We start from the raw sequence: 14,704 nt of genomic DNA, 5'->3' as shown, positions 1-14,704 counted from the left end.
GTTAAACTGTATTTAATAAACAAAAAGCTTTCACATACTCACAAGTATCATTTCTCATATCTCTCCAGAATCTGTAAATGGCTTGAAATTAGTCTAATCCAAAAATACATTGCAAACATCCACTAAGACTATTTGTAAAATGCAAATAAAAAAGCAGGTGCAAGCCAAACCAAACAGTACTTTCTCATTTAAAGATTTCTAAAGGTCCTCAGGTAATTTGCTAGATGTGGCACTGTAACTGCTGCAAAAATAACAGAAGACGCTTTGCTACTATTGTCCAAATCTTTATTCCTATTTAGCTAGTAGAATAACAACATTAGGAACCAGACCCTTAAAATGACAGCAACAGAGGATACACAAAGCAATGATTCTACAGGTACATAGCAAGGGGGAAGGGGTTGCCAGTGAAACCGGGGTACCTGCACATATTCTAGCTAAGTAGAATATTTCTTGTACCTTGGATGTTAAAATGGAATAGAATCATTGCTGCAGATTTTGGGTACATCATGATAACATTAGTGAATTCTACAAATTTTATGAATTTTAAACATTGCATTTTTAAGTAAATCTGAGCCTTGGCAGTACTCAACAAAACCAGACAACCTTCGTAGTACTTACATCTGGCTTGAGTTATTGGTTCTTCTATTTTGGCTTTAATATAATAAAAGCTGTATGATGGTAACACCAGTGCCAAACTGAAATAGAAACGAGACACGCATAAACAAAAAATGAAGAAAAACAATTTAATGGAGAAGCCTTCTGCTTTTTGAAGTAGTTTTCTAATTTCAGCTTTTATGTGCTTTGAAAGGAGTTAACAACTTTGGAAGTTGGATCATTTGTGAGATGAGATAGTCATATAGTGACACACTAGCTCCCTATTTTTTAATAGATAAAGTAGATTCATACCAGTCTTGAAGTCCCCAGTGTTTATTTTCATTCCTATTTATGCACTTAGGCATAAATGCACTTCTTTATTGGAAAGCAAGGAATTTCCTTTATGGACTTATTATTCCAAACAGCAGACTGCGAGAATTCTTTATCTTCATCACACTTGGTGTCACAATGTAATGCATGTCAAAATGGTCATTAACTAAAAAACAGTATATAGAACTGTACTGATGTGTGAGCAGCATATGATGACTGATTGTCCTGTTACAATAAGACAGCTACTGGTATATATTATAAAATATATCTTACAGTACTTGAATTCACATTACCTTCAAGAAGCAAAATGTTTTCCTGAATGATGCAGTCACCACTAACAACCCTTGAAAATCACCGTATAACAACATTTTAAGATTTGCAATGTGTTTACAATGTAACTCCTTTTAGTTTACATATAAATGCATTTAGTAATTACAGGGCTTCTTTTCACTAAATTCAATACACATGTATGAAAGGTTAGCTCTAAAAAGGTATGTGAAGGGCAGCAGGTACAAATCATCATCAGAGATGTATCATCATCTCCCACATCGCAGCCTTAATATTTGCACTCAGTTTTCATGAATATAGAACTGCAGTGGGTTCTAACGGATAGCTACAGGAGTTAACATTAAAACAAGTTGCACAACCGGGCCAGAAAGGAGATGACCTTTAACAATACAATTGCCATTTAAACAGAACGTGAGATTATTGAATATTTAGTGATAGCTTTCTACCAATTCTCCTCTGAGGAAATCAGTAACAATTTACCTGTCATTAACAGTCATTGCTAACAGAAATTACTGATTAAAATCTATAATTTTATATTTAATGGGCTTGCTGCAATGTGACTTAATGGATTTACTGCTGTAGCTCATGCCAGGAAGCTTAGTAAGAACTAAGAAGTCATAAACTGAACGTGTTTCTTTACTGATTTACCAACGACGGCATTCTATGATTAAAAAAATAAACTTATTTTCTTACTGAATGTAAAGACAGAAGCAATTCAGAAGAAAAATGAGACTCTAAATAAAATTTAAAGTCATACCTTTACATTCACTTGCTAAAACTAATTTCATTTGGTTTTGCATACAAATTAATGTTTGCACTCTCACTGGCTGTATGTCCGTACAATGCACAGTGGCAAAGAGAAGCCAGTGTGACTGACGACTATTGTGACAACTACAACAAAAATATTACTTCTCCAAAACACTGTATATGTATAGCAATAAAAATCTGTGTTTTCAATTCTGCATTACACCTACAGTGACCTTTTTAATGACACTATGCACAGAATTGCAAGGTCCTGCAACCTACATTGGACACTGAAGACACAGAAAGTAGACTCAATTTTACTACCATCTAGGGATGCTTAGTTTTAAGCTGGTGGAGCTTAACTTTTCTGGGACTTGGTAAACCTTTACTTTTTCTGGTCGATATCAAGCTACCACTTTCCCTCTGCTATCACAGACTTGTGTGGTTAAAAAAAAAGTTCAAAATAATATACACTGCAATACCATATTCAAGTGGTGAATGCCTTTCACCATTACTTCTTTTGATCTTGCTTATCTTGCTTCCATTCACGGTATGATTTTTACATACAAGGCAATACCAGTGCTAGTTAGTTAAAAACTAACCACAATTAGATACAAATTTCAGAGGAGGGATCTAAGAGAAAGTGTAAATTAAAAAAAATATACATACTGTGATATAGAAAGTAGGGGACAAACTAAGATTCCCAACATGTTCCTCCTCTCTCCCTGTTGAAATACAGGAGTGGTAGTTCTGAGCAGCTGGGTGAAAGACTCAAGGGTTGGTCCTGAGGCAGAGCAACAACCCTGAGCAGCAAAGGTTTCAACAAACCCAGGAAAACCTGCAAGCCTCAATGCAAGGTGATCCGATTTGCTCATTCCCTTCTTGGCTTAGCTAGCATAGCAAATGTAACACTAAAAATATTAACCAAAATAAACAAAAAGAGTCTTAAATTAAACAAAAGAAGCCAGAGAAGAGAAATCAGTTACCTGTAATCAGTGCCATTCACAGCAGTCCATGTGTATGTTCTGTTTCCTTTATCAATATATCTCTGCAAAGCAAAATTGGTGAACAAAGAAATTATTAACTCTCAAGCTTCAAGAATCACTTTCTTTCATTAAGAAATAGAGTGTAAAATCCAGTATAAATTTTTTGAGGTTTATTTTTTAATTTCGATTTATTCTACTATTTCATTGAAAGCACAAGCTGAGCTGCAACTACATTTTTTAAACAATCGCCAAAATTATATAATGTATATGATCTGCATTTTTTATTGAACATTAAAAATATCTCAAATACAAATTTAAATAAAATCAGACATAAATATGACTTACTATTTTCCCTTTCACATTCATTAGCCCAGCTTATACAAAACATTTTCCTCTTTGCTTTAAATCAGACAAATGATATGATCTCCTTTTTGGATTGTTTTGCAGTTAAACAACAACAGAAACTATAAAAGTAAGCTTTTCTAGGCATCTTTTTCACAACAAAACTCTTTGTCTATCCTTACTATATTGCAGTACCAGTGACTAAATGTACACTGGACTCATATCCGCAGACATAGTAAGATTGTATAAGCATTTATTTTCATGCTAAACCACATGCTACTAATCTCATTAGGAGGTTCTTCCATTTGGGTAAAATATATCATGGAAATAAGTGTTTATTTTTAAATACCTTAATACACTAAGATAAACTTTACCATTCATTTTCTTTGATATAAAAAAATGACAGGACATACACAGTCCCACAGCTCCTAATTGATTTAATTATTATTAATGCACCTGGCTGAAATAGTTTTACTCGGTTTCTAAGTTGAAAAGTACTGGTTTATGCCAGCTGCAGCATATTATTATTTTACAGTCAAAGATTTATAAGTATTCCTGAAATAAAGTCTGTGCAGCTGTTGCACTGCAACATTACATATAACAGTGAAAGGTACCACAGGTGTATGTCTACATTCCTTCTTTCCCTGTGCTAAAATAAAAATGTAGAAATTACCACGGTTATGAAGAAAAGATGTCTTTTTAGGACATTTATGATTTGATACGCTCTCACTACCTGGCTGCTGTTCTTCAGCAGAGCAAGATAGCTGTAAATAACGCGATAGTCACTTTGGAAAAAAAAATGCTTGTATCAATGGCTAATATTCTGATACATTTAGTATTTCAGGTAAAAAGACGGCTGAACAGGTTCCCATCTAAGCCTATTTATATTTAATAACACAGCTGTAACTTTATGATTACTTTTTCTCAAAGACAGCTCAGCAGATCACACGGCCTCCTGCATCTGCTGCCACTACGTTTGCCTGTGTTGCTGCCGCGCCATGTCACACCTGCTCACCCTCGGACGGTCACTGCCAAGGAGCACTACACGTGCTACTGCAGTTTTGGGGACCCGTCACCACTTCCCACCCCGGCTGCCTGGCTGCAGCAATGCTTTCACTGCTACGGCATCTCCTCCAAGAGCTAGAAAGCCCCTGAGTCTCTAGCACAGTCCACCTACATCTACTGCCAGTCCTGTCAGTGCACGGTCATCGCCCAGGACACTGTTTGGGGCAGTCACAGTACAAAAGGAAAGCAATGCAAATGTAATCTAGAATGCAAAACAAACAGCACATGAATTTCAAGCCCCAAGATGGCAACCGTCAGCTCAGAGCAACTGACCACATCAGCCCTTTCTACAAGCAAATATTTGAAGTCATCAAGTCTTCAGTATACATGGCCCATGCATGGCCCATGGTCTGAGCAGCGCTACCATGGCTCCCGCAGCCTCCATCCAGGAGGTGCTGGGGCTTGAAGCTGGCACGACTGGCAGCAGTCTCCAGCTGCTCCCTTCTTCTCTCGCAAAGCTCACAGCAGAGGAAGAAATCTGGGGCCATAATGTGAGGGGCAAGTTCCCTTTCATCTTTGATCCAGCAAGTGATTGGTCACTTTAAACATCTGGGAACAAGAGATTTCAGATTATCTATTTAAATATAGTTTAATGAGGTCATGAGGGTCTGCAGACATAAGGATTATAAGTTATGGATGTGCTTTGCACCTGGGCAACATAAGCATGTAAGAAAGGTTCGAGACTTGCTCTCTTTCATGGGAGTTAAGCCCATTTCCCTCACAGAGGCAGAGGTAGGAAAGGATGTCTGCTGCCTGTATGGTTACATGATCATCATCATCATCAGATTTAGCTAAAATCGTCTGCAGTTACATTTCTCTGCTTGAATTGAAGTTGAGGTTAGATAGCCGATGAAGTTCTGCTACTTCTGAGTAGGGCTATTAAAAGGTACACAGAGTATAATGAAGGCTGCTCTTTAAACTAACAGTCTGATGCAAGAGGAAGAGGCCATAACCCCTGCAGATGCAAACATCATGCCTACTTCTCAGTGTCCATGGCATCTCAAAGACTCTGCAAAAAAATTCCATGGCAGCATTTCTGCAACAGTCACAACCTTGTCAGCAGGGAGTGGACTGGTATCTCAATTTTATCAGTCTTCTACATAGGTGAAAAAATATGGCAAGTAAAGCTCTTGATATCCTCAATGATGCTGACAACTCAGGGATGAAAGATGTCTCTGATGGATTTGCACAGTTATGAAGATCTTGAGCATGGCCTCCTGTTTGTAGCAGAACTCCTTTTAAACTCCACCACCACCACCAGCATGCTTGATCAAATTCAGGCTGGGCACCGAGAGGCTGAAGGATGGTCATGAGACATGCACAGACACTCAGGTGACAAGCACACTCCCAAAAGTCTGTACTGGAAAATCATGACCATGAATTTGACATCGCCAAACTATAGTGTATATGAACTGATGTGAGATATGTTTCAGAAACTTCAACTTCATTTTCATCCTGATCTACCAAAGCTAACATGGCCATTGCCATTGAATTTCATCCCTCAAATAAGTTTCTATAGCATTTAATACAGAAATAGTAGGTTTTTTTGTTTGTTTGTTTGTTTTTTTTTTTTTTGTACCAGTGAGAATAAGTTTTTCAGAGTCTTCCTTCATCCCATGCAAAACTGATTCAGAGGACAGAACTACTCAGTATTGGGGTAACTTGGTGTAATCTGACAAAGATATAAAACAGAATTTAAGAGTCACTACCATCTAATAAATGTTAAATGGAATATAAGTACTGAATTCACGTTTCGTTAGTGGAATAAAAGAAAAACCCTCTGAGGACTTATTCTGACTTCCTATCAATTTAACTCAATTGGATTCTCTAGGATATGGCTTGTGAAAATAAATTTTTCCTGGAGTATTCTTCCATTTAAGTATAAACTAGCAGAACTACCGGAGAAAGCAAGGTTACCAGGGACCACAGCTTTTGGGCAGTTAGGGCAGCTAACACTACACATGAAAAATTAATTACACACACTCTACCAACTCTGCTTGGTACTGTTACGGTGTGCACATATACAGAAAGGTTGTGTGTGGCTTGATTGATGTTTATTTTTTATGTTCTCACTTTTCTTCTGATAAAACAATAGACTAGCCCTCTTCAAGCTGTTTTACTTTCACAGTGCAACAGCTGTGAAACGGTACTGGTGGGGCATACCCTGCCCATAACTTCTCCACATCAATCATTTATACTTGGGGATCGAGGTAAAAGAACACATGCACGGGTCCACATCAAATTTCAGTATTTCCTCAGGAAGTATCCCTGCCTTATTAGAGAAAACCAGGAGCAATCTTTATCAGGAATAAAGATTATGGAAAAGGAAATTAAAAGAATTAAATTAAAAGTTATTTAGGAAACACAGGTATATAATATAACTCTAAGATTAATACACTTATCTCAAATGGTCTTCATGTACAGATTACAAAATTTTTCCCACTAATTTGTTCCTATTCAACCAAAACACAACCTAACAGCCCCTCATCCTCATCCACCTCCCTAAGCAAACTAAGTATTTTGGGGGAGAATTCATGTAAAGAAGTAGGCTGGGTCTGCTTCTTTGGGAACAGAATGCAAGACCTCATCAGCAGCTGCCTGATTAATGATGGACCAAAGAAACTGAGAAACAAACCCATCTCTTAATATGTACTCAATTCCACTTATCATAATCAAGTAAAAAAATAGAAAAAGAAATCTAGGGGAAAAAATGTAATATGACATTACAAAAATGAACATATTTTCACCATTTCATGTTATTTTTCTGTTTTTTTTCCCTATAAATGGGATAGAGCCTATGTTCCTTTCTTACCTCATCTTGGGACTTGACCAATGTTTCAAATGTTTTTTCTCCACTTTCTCCATCTATCATTTTTTTCCGAATCTATAGGTAAGAACAACAATAATAATTCCTATTTTTCTAATTAGAAAAAAGAATTTGCTTTATAAATAAACATATTCAATTATTAGAGTTATGAAGCACCAATTCAGTTCACAAAACCAAGTAAGATAAAGTGTACCCTTGACTTTTGGTATAAGAGAGAATATGATTTTAGGAGACATTTCTAGTGCTTTCCAGCACATCTGCGTTATATAGCCTCAATCTGTTGTAACTGGGAAAGATACATAGGAAATTACATTGCTGTCAGCATTTTATATAATTTTATTTCTCACTTCTTTTTTTTTTTCCACCATAATAATAACGCATCACTTTGCATTAATAAGAGACGGGAAAAATAATTTTTAACTATTTCAGGTGATATACTGATATCCTATTTAAAAGCTACCTTCTTTGAAAAGTTTTATAAAATAAAACAAAATAGGAATCCCCGCTCAGCAATGAAAATTGATACTTATTATTTAAATAGCTCTATGTTATCTTTCAAAATTAGAGGAATAAAATCCATTGTCTTTGCCTAAGAAAAATACTGAGGCTCAGAATAATTTTTAGGAAATTTTCATTATAATTTCATCTCTCTATAAACTCACGATCATGATCTTGAACAATTCTAGATTCTCATTCAGCATCTAGAACATTTGTGGCTTTTCAGTTATTACGCAGTGAAATAACGCACGCAGCAACAGGTACTAAGTAACCAGCACGTCTCACCTCGACTTTAATATCATTTTCCAACTCAGCATCTAGAAAATCCAGCGTGACAGGCTCCTGGGATTTAGGGTTCTGAAGCAGAAGATATCACACGGTCAAATAATAAACACGGCGTACTGTAACGCTGCAGAGGGGTTGCTGGCAGTCACTCTGATCCCCTCACTCCCAAGTGAGCTATCAAGCAGGCTTACTTACCCTTCTGCCTTTAATCCCTTACGGCGTAACGAATTACTAGGGGCCCTTTCTCACTTACTTCGTTTCGTTGAATAGAGAGGGTAATCGGGCAAGCAAAAATTAGATTAACGCCACGGGCTCGCGCCCGCCCGCGGTCCGTCGCTGGCGGCGCTGGTTTGTCTCAGGTTGCCAGGGTGGGAGAAGAGGGGTGAGGAGGCGCCGGACACGGACCCGTCCTGCCCCCCGGGAGGGAGACGGGGCCATCGCCCCGAGCGCCGCGGTGCCGACGGCGGGCTGCACGCCTGCTCCGACGACGCCTGGCTGGACTGGGGCTCCGGATTTAGACTGTAGTAACGGATTTGTTCGTTACATCTAAGGAGACATCACGTTTAGGGTGGGCACTGCACCTTAAAGGGATTTCAGTGATTTGGCTATGATAATGTATTTATTGAGTAGACTGAAGTACCTTCTTTCAAATCCATGACTGTATTCTTTTTATTCTAATAAGCTACAGTCATTAGGGTTAGGCAAGACACTGGCAATCATGGCATGACAAATACCTATGTGACTATTCCTCCAAATAATGCAAGCGGGACACTCCTTTAATAACAATTTTAAGAATTTACTTCCAGTTTATACTGGAAAAAAAGCATGTCCTGAATAGCTGGTGAAAGATATCGTCAGGTAATAGTCTGGAGTATTAAGAGTTTAATTGTAGTCCATATAAAAAGTCCAGGACTTTAATAAAAAATAGTGGAAAAGGATACAAGATTATTCCCTTATCTTTTTGAGGAACAAAAGTACATGCTACTGGATATATGGAATTTTCATTTTCTTAGTGAGTAAGAGTTCCTTGCTGTGTATAAAAAAGTATTCTCAGAAAGAAAATATGCCCCAGAAACTCTTCAAACAAAAGATTCTGATTATTTTTTTTCTAATTCTACTGGTAACTGTGAAGGAATTTGTATGTTCTTATTTATATAGAATAGATAAAACTAGTAACTTTAATAACACTAAGATCCATATTGTAAAAATTCAATGTGATTTATATTTTGGTATTCAGTGCTCTTTTTCCTCCAACAAAACCACACTCTTAAAATAAATAGGAAAAGGCTAGAATGAAAAAATAAATAAATAAATACATTTTCTTACATGCAATGGATAACGAATAGCATGGTCAAACCCAAACAGCATGCATGAAGGCATTGCGAGGGCAGAAGTGGCATTTGTGCAGTTCACATTCCATTCCAACACACAAAGGAACAGAGAAGAGAAGAAATGGTAATAAAAAGGAAAAAAAAAGCCATCACATCAAATCAAAGTCAAACAGTTATTTCAAATGATAACCTGGGTTAGCCATAGTTAAGGAGTCCCAAAGACAAAACAGTCAATTTTAACAGTCTGTCAAAATTCAAGTACTGATTCTTACAGTTTTCTTGCAGAGTTACTTTATATCACCACACATCCTTTATAAGGTACTTATTAATGCTCTCTTATAGATGAGGAAACTAAGCATAAACAGACAGATCAGATGATGTGCCAGAGGCACAACAAAATCTGTCAGAGATTAGAATAGGAAGTTTAATTCCTAGCCCAGTACTTTAAGACTATTTTCCCCCCACTGTATCTTTTTCTTTACCAGTATTTGGGCTCCATAATTTTCTCTTCCTAGGTTGCCATTTTGTGGGATTTATTCCAAGCCACGAAGAAACAAACTTACTGCTCAGTTTGCTCTTCTCTTTACTCAGTCATGCACACAACATGACTAAAATAAGCGCACCACCACCACGTTTACCAGCACAACTTAATAAAACAAAACAGAAGTAAATCACTAGCAAACGAAGCATGCAAATAAAGGGAGCGCGATCCATTTCTAGCATGACAAGTAAAGGCAAAGATCTATTACTTCAACATCAAATCAAGAAGGAAACAAAGAAAGAAAGAACTGGTGCAGCAGCGTAAAAATAAGTTCATTAAAATGTCTCGATTGGGTGCTTTTGGGAGGTCAGTAGTCTCACAAACGCTACGGAAGGCATTTCCCTTCCTTGGTGTGAGGTGCAGGAGCCTAGCTCTCACTCGTACCCGGCGTGTTAGCGAAGATACGGGCCATCAGGCTCCTTTAATGCGTGATGGTAATGTCTGGTCGGGCTGATCCGAGCAAGCGGCAGAAGCCTGGGCGCCGAGAGCAGCCCCGGGGCGGGCAGGAGCCCAGCGCGCGGCCGGGCACCGCGCGCCGCCAAATTGCGCGGCAGCACCCCGGGGCCAGGCCCGCTCAGAAACCGGAGACCTCCCGTGCTCTGGGGCTGCCTTGCCCGGAGCGTGACGCGGGAATCCGGTCCAGAGACGGTCTTGAAGGCGCAGCGCGAACGCGGCCGCTGGACTCGGCGAAATCACTGACTTGAATGAGGTCAGGACTTCACACCACGTCTTTACTGGCACTGCTACGCAAGCCACTGGCTTTTGCAATTTAACACCCTGCAGTATATTCCCAAATGCGCAAAACATTAACACGGTGTACTGTATTTAATTTTGTTATTTTGTTATTTTGCTATTTACATAACTAATCTATTCCTTTAATGATTTTTCTGTTTTCATTAAATGTTTTCTGCTCAGGGGCTGCATTACATAAATGTTATTAATTGCCTTTTCCCTGCTGGGGTTGACGGCAATTAATCCTCAGTGGAGTTGGGCTTGCTAATCAGAGAAACCTGTTGTAAATAACAGAGGAAACATATGCTCTGACTTCTACAGAAAAGACTGAGCAGCTCATTCAAATTCTGTAAAGTTATACAGCATACACTGTACAATAACACCTAGTAATAAAGCTGTACAGATGATCTTCTGGACTTTGGGTTTATGCAAGAAAAGCCAGCACAAGTAGTCTCTTTTTTTTCCCAGTCTTCAAATTCCTTTCAAAATCTGAAGAATAATTTTTACAGCGCAGCTCTAATTAGCACCTATTAGTAAAGCACCACATTTAACAGAATGCCCTTTGCTACCATCAATAATATGTTCTCTATTATTTCAACAAGGAAGGATGCAAACTTCATGCTTTGGAAGCAGTTTGTCAGAGTAAACAGTTCCCTAGTTAGATTTTTCCTAGTAAGCAGGGCAGAAGCTTTCTAATGGTATTTCCAAATCTATGCACTCTAATGCACTAATCACCTCCATCCAAAGTTACCTGTACATTAGGTCTCCTTTTTCTCAAATTAACTTTTGGTATGCCCACACCAATATGCTGAAGTAACAAAAAAGCAGTATTTTATATTTTTACACTATTAGTAAACAGCCCACTTATAGAAATGAAGTCTTCCCTCAGCATCTGTAGTGTCCAGCGTGCACTCTCCTGGAAGCTCATTTTGACCAAGAGTTTGAGCTCTTCACCAGAATTACAGGTTTTGCCCAGGCAAACAGAAAACAGGCATATGTAAAACAATGTGAATTAAGTTAACAGAGCTCTTCATCCCATAAGTTCTGCCACAATTATAACACAGGAAAAGAGTATCACTTTTTGTTGACTGTTATTTCTGCTTTTAAAACCAGCTCTTTCCTTAGTTTTCTTTTAAAAACATGAACCATAAGACACAATACTAGACCCTACTGAAGACATCTGGATTTTTATAGTTAATAATAAAAGGATTTGGATCAGAACCACAATGAAAAAGATGGTCAGGATGTCAATCTTTAGAATAGATACAGAAATCGAACTATTTGCTACTTTCAAATCCAGTCTAAAATGAATTTAAATCTTGTTAACACATGCTCAGTGCAAACTAACTCCACCCATTTCAGTGACTACATTTATTTGTTGGGATGTCCATCTGTTCTGCCTCAGGACAATGGGGAAACATATGCTCACACACACAAAATTGACAGAAAAAACGTAAAATTAAATATTTCTTTTAAAAGGTAATATAATCCACCACTACAACAAACTTTAAAAAAAGATTATTTTAAGTAGTTTAAAACTATATTAAACTGCAAGTTTAAAAAAGGCTTCCTATATTATGTTCTTATGTAGTCTGCATGCACAAATAAGAACATGATAGGGAAATTCTTAATGTTTTTAATCCACTTTTGAACCTGCCTTTTGTTAAATTCTGTCGTTTGTGTAACCAACTTAACAAGCTCTGAGTTTAAAGGGGCTTTTTTTGTGAGATGATACTGCAAGACATTTTCTCAAAATGTTACTTGTGTTGAACCAGTTTTGATTTCAGGTGACAGATTTCAAGAAAGAAAGTAGAAGGCATTCAGAAGAAGGAACTATTGGCAGTTTAATACATCCTCACCTCTTCAAAGGTAAAGACGTAGCTATGTTTTAGTTTACATCTATTGAAAAATTGCTGGCAAAGAGGGTTAAGATGTTGTTAGTTAATACGTTAACAGCTACCAGGAGATTCAACTATAATTAATATGACATGTTAAAGAAAGTCCATGGGTTCTAAATACATCTGTCTTTGTAGTGTACCTTAGTTTTAAAACGTAGTTCTTGTATCAGTCTGAATAGCATGCACCACCCCAAACAAACTGGGAGTGAAAAAGTCTAGTCTGTGTAACTGTTAATAACAACAACAACAATAATAATAATGCATATGCTTAATATTACATTTAGACATTATTCTAAGACATAAAACATAATAAAATAAAACATAAAACACTTACAAAATATCCTTTAGTAAACATATTCCAAATCAAATGTTAAAGAAGCATTTGAAATCATCTCTGGACCTCTGAATATTTTTAAATACAAAAGTACATAGAGAAACTGTGGCAATTAGTCTCCTAATAAGACATCTTGGTCTTTGCCAAGATTAGGTTGGGACAAACTGAGTTCTCTGTTCTCTACGGTAATTAACTCACACTGCAGAATAACAGTATATGTGAGATTAACAGAATCCACATCTATCACCTCCTCATGAGACCATGCCTGAAATAGGACTACTACATTGCTTCAATTTGTATTCCTTCTGTTAACAAAGGGCTCTTTTTGTTGTCAAATAAAGAATAGTTATATAAACCACTTGCAATCCTCAGAGTTCCCAATAAACTCTAATGAAGAAAAGATTCAGTCAATAATGATGCAATTATTTGCTTGAGGATAATTCAGCAAGCTAGATCACCAAATCAAAACTTCCACTTTTCTTAACATATTATCAACACCTAACGCATATTTGCAAAAACTGAAGTGCCTGTAAACTATGAAACCTATAATATATAATATATGTATCTAAAATATATGACACCTTTGTAAGACTCTTCTTTTATTCTTCTTTTTAAAAGGGTACTTTCAAAATCAGTCAAATGAGACAAATATAGTCAAAATGAAATATTATTTCATCAATAGTTAGGACTGAATAATTCCTTCTCTTCTTCAAAAGGACGTTCTCTCTCCCTGCCCTCCCTCCTCCACTTTGTTACATACATACTTGGAAAAAAAGATTTCAAATATATTCATTATTTCACCAGGAAATTAATTCACAGGACATATTCATAAAGCTGACTGTCCCTGGCTTGAGAATTAAATCAATCACTACAGTATGCAAATGAATTCATCATTGCCTTCTCTGCCTAAGCACAATGAAGTACTGAAAAAGGGAACCTGATATCCCTCTTGTAGCTGTGGTACGACGTTCTGACAGAGGAACAGGAAAGGACAGTTGTACAGTCAAAAAGTCAATGATTCGTGGCCAAAAAATTTCCTTCTGATAGTATTGTGCATTCATATACTATGGATGGCCCCAAGGGACGTTTGCTGAAAGTATGGAATTAAAATAAAAGCATTTTGAAATACTCTGTTAAATAGAAAATGGATTGATGTGGAGAAACTTTTAGCTAAAACTGATCTTAAAGTTCTGGTTTTGGAAGAAATTGAATCCATTCATGTTGGAAAATCTCATCAAAGCAAGAAGAAAATTTGTATGGGGAGACACATGTACTGAGGCAGCCTCTACAAGGTTAGGACTGAGGACTGCAGTTAATGGAGATGAAATCAAACTGAAACCTTCGTTTTAAGCTTTCCTGAACTTCAGAAAAAAATGTGTCCTAATCAGATCTAGATACAGACTTCACAGCTGATGAAACACCTTTCTCAAGCAGAATTGCTAAAAATCTATCATTCTAGGATGCTGAGTTCTCAGCTACTCCACCCAGCACTGCAGCCCAGGTTTCAGCTCTGGTAAATAGAAAATAAGCAAAGAAACACATATGAAAAGACAAGTAAACTAGTCTTTGTTTGCCTCTGATTTCTGACGTTTTGTCAGTATGAAAGTTCCAATTTCTGAAAAGAGAAAGCATCACAAAATGAACATGTTCACTAATAAATTCCTCAGTTTGCTTCCAGTGTATCTTCTAACATACTACAAGAATTACTTCAGAATGAGAGTGCAGCTATCCCTAGTTCTTTTCTTATGAATATATACATTAACCTACGTATTTCACATATATATTTATATATGTGAAATATACACTTTTCTTATTTTATTTGTAACCAAATTCCACAGGACCCACACATGCAAGACTCTTGCCACCCCCACAACCAAGAACTGGTACTTTAGGCAGAGCTTAGATATTT

At 37.2% G+C, this 14,704-nt stretch overlaps 1 protein-coding gene across 3 annotated transcripts in view; it reads right to left on the bottom strand.

Moving 5' to 3' along the window:
• The window catches only part of CACNA2D1 (calcium voltage-gated channel auxiliary subunit alpha2delta 1), a 390,747-nt gene that overhangs the window by 34,767 nt on the left and 341,276 nt on the right, over nucleotides 1-14,704 (bottom strand). Inside the window, exons 19-22 of one of the 3 annotated variants that reach the window (XM_062581317.1) lie at nucleotides 7,960-8,031; nucleotides 7,162-7,233; nucleotides 2,943-3,004; nucleotides 619-695 (exon numbers count right to left, since the gene is read on the bottom strand). In XM_062581317.1, coding sequence (XP_062437301.1) covers nucleotides 619-695; nucleotides 2,943-3,004; nucleotides 7,162-7,233; nucleotides 7,960-8,031 — 283 coding nt within the window. Of the gene's footprint in view, nucleotides 1-618; nucleotides 696-2,942; nucleotides 3,005-7,161; nucleotides 7,234-7,959; nucleotides 8,032-9,285; nucleotides 12,690-12,822; nucleotides 14,411-14,704 lie in introns of those variants that run through there. The other 2 variants (XR_009959084.1, XM_062581330.1) reach the window with 2 other exon arrangements.

The sequence above is a fragment of the Rhea pennata genome, chromosome 1 (genome assembly GCF_028389875.1).
Source record: "Rhea pennata isolate bPtePen1 chromosome 1, bPtePen1.pri, whole genome shotgun sequence".
Lineage (NCBI taxonomy): Eukaryota > Metazoa > Chordata > Aves > Rheiformes > Rheidae > Rhea > Rhea pennata.
Note: the sequence above shows the minus strand (reverse complement) of the source record. Positions and strands in the feature narration are given on the sequence as shown.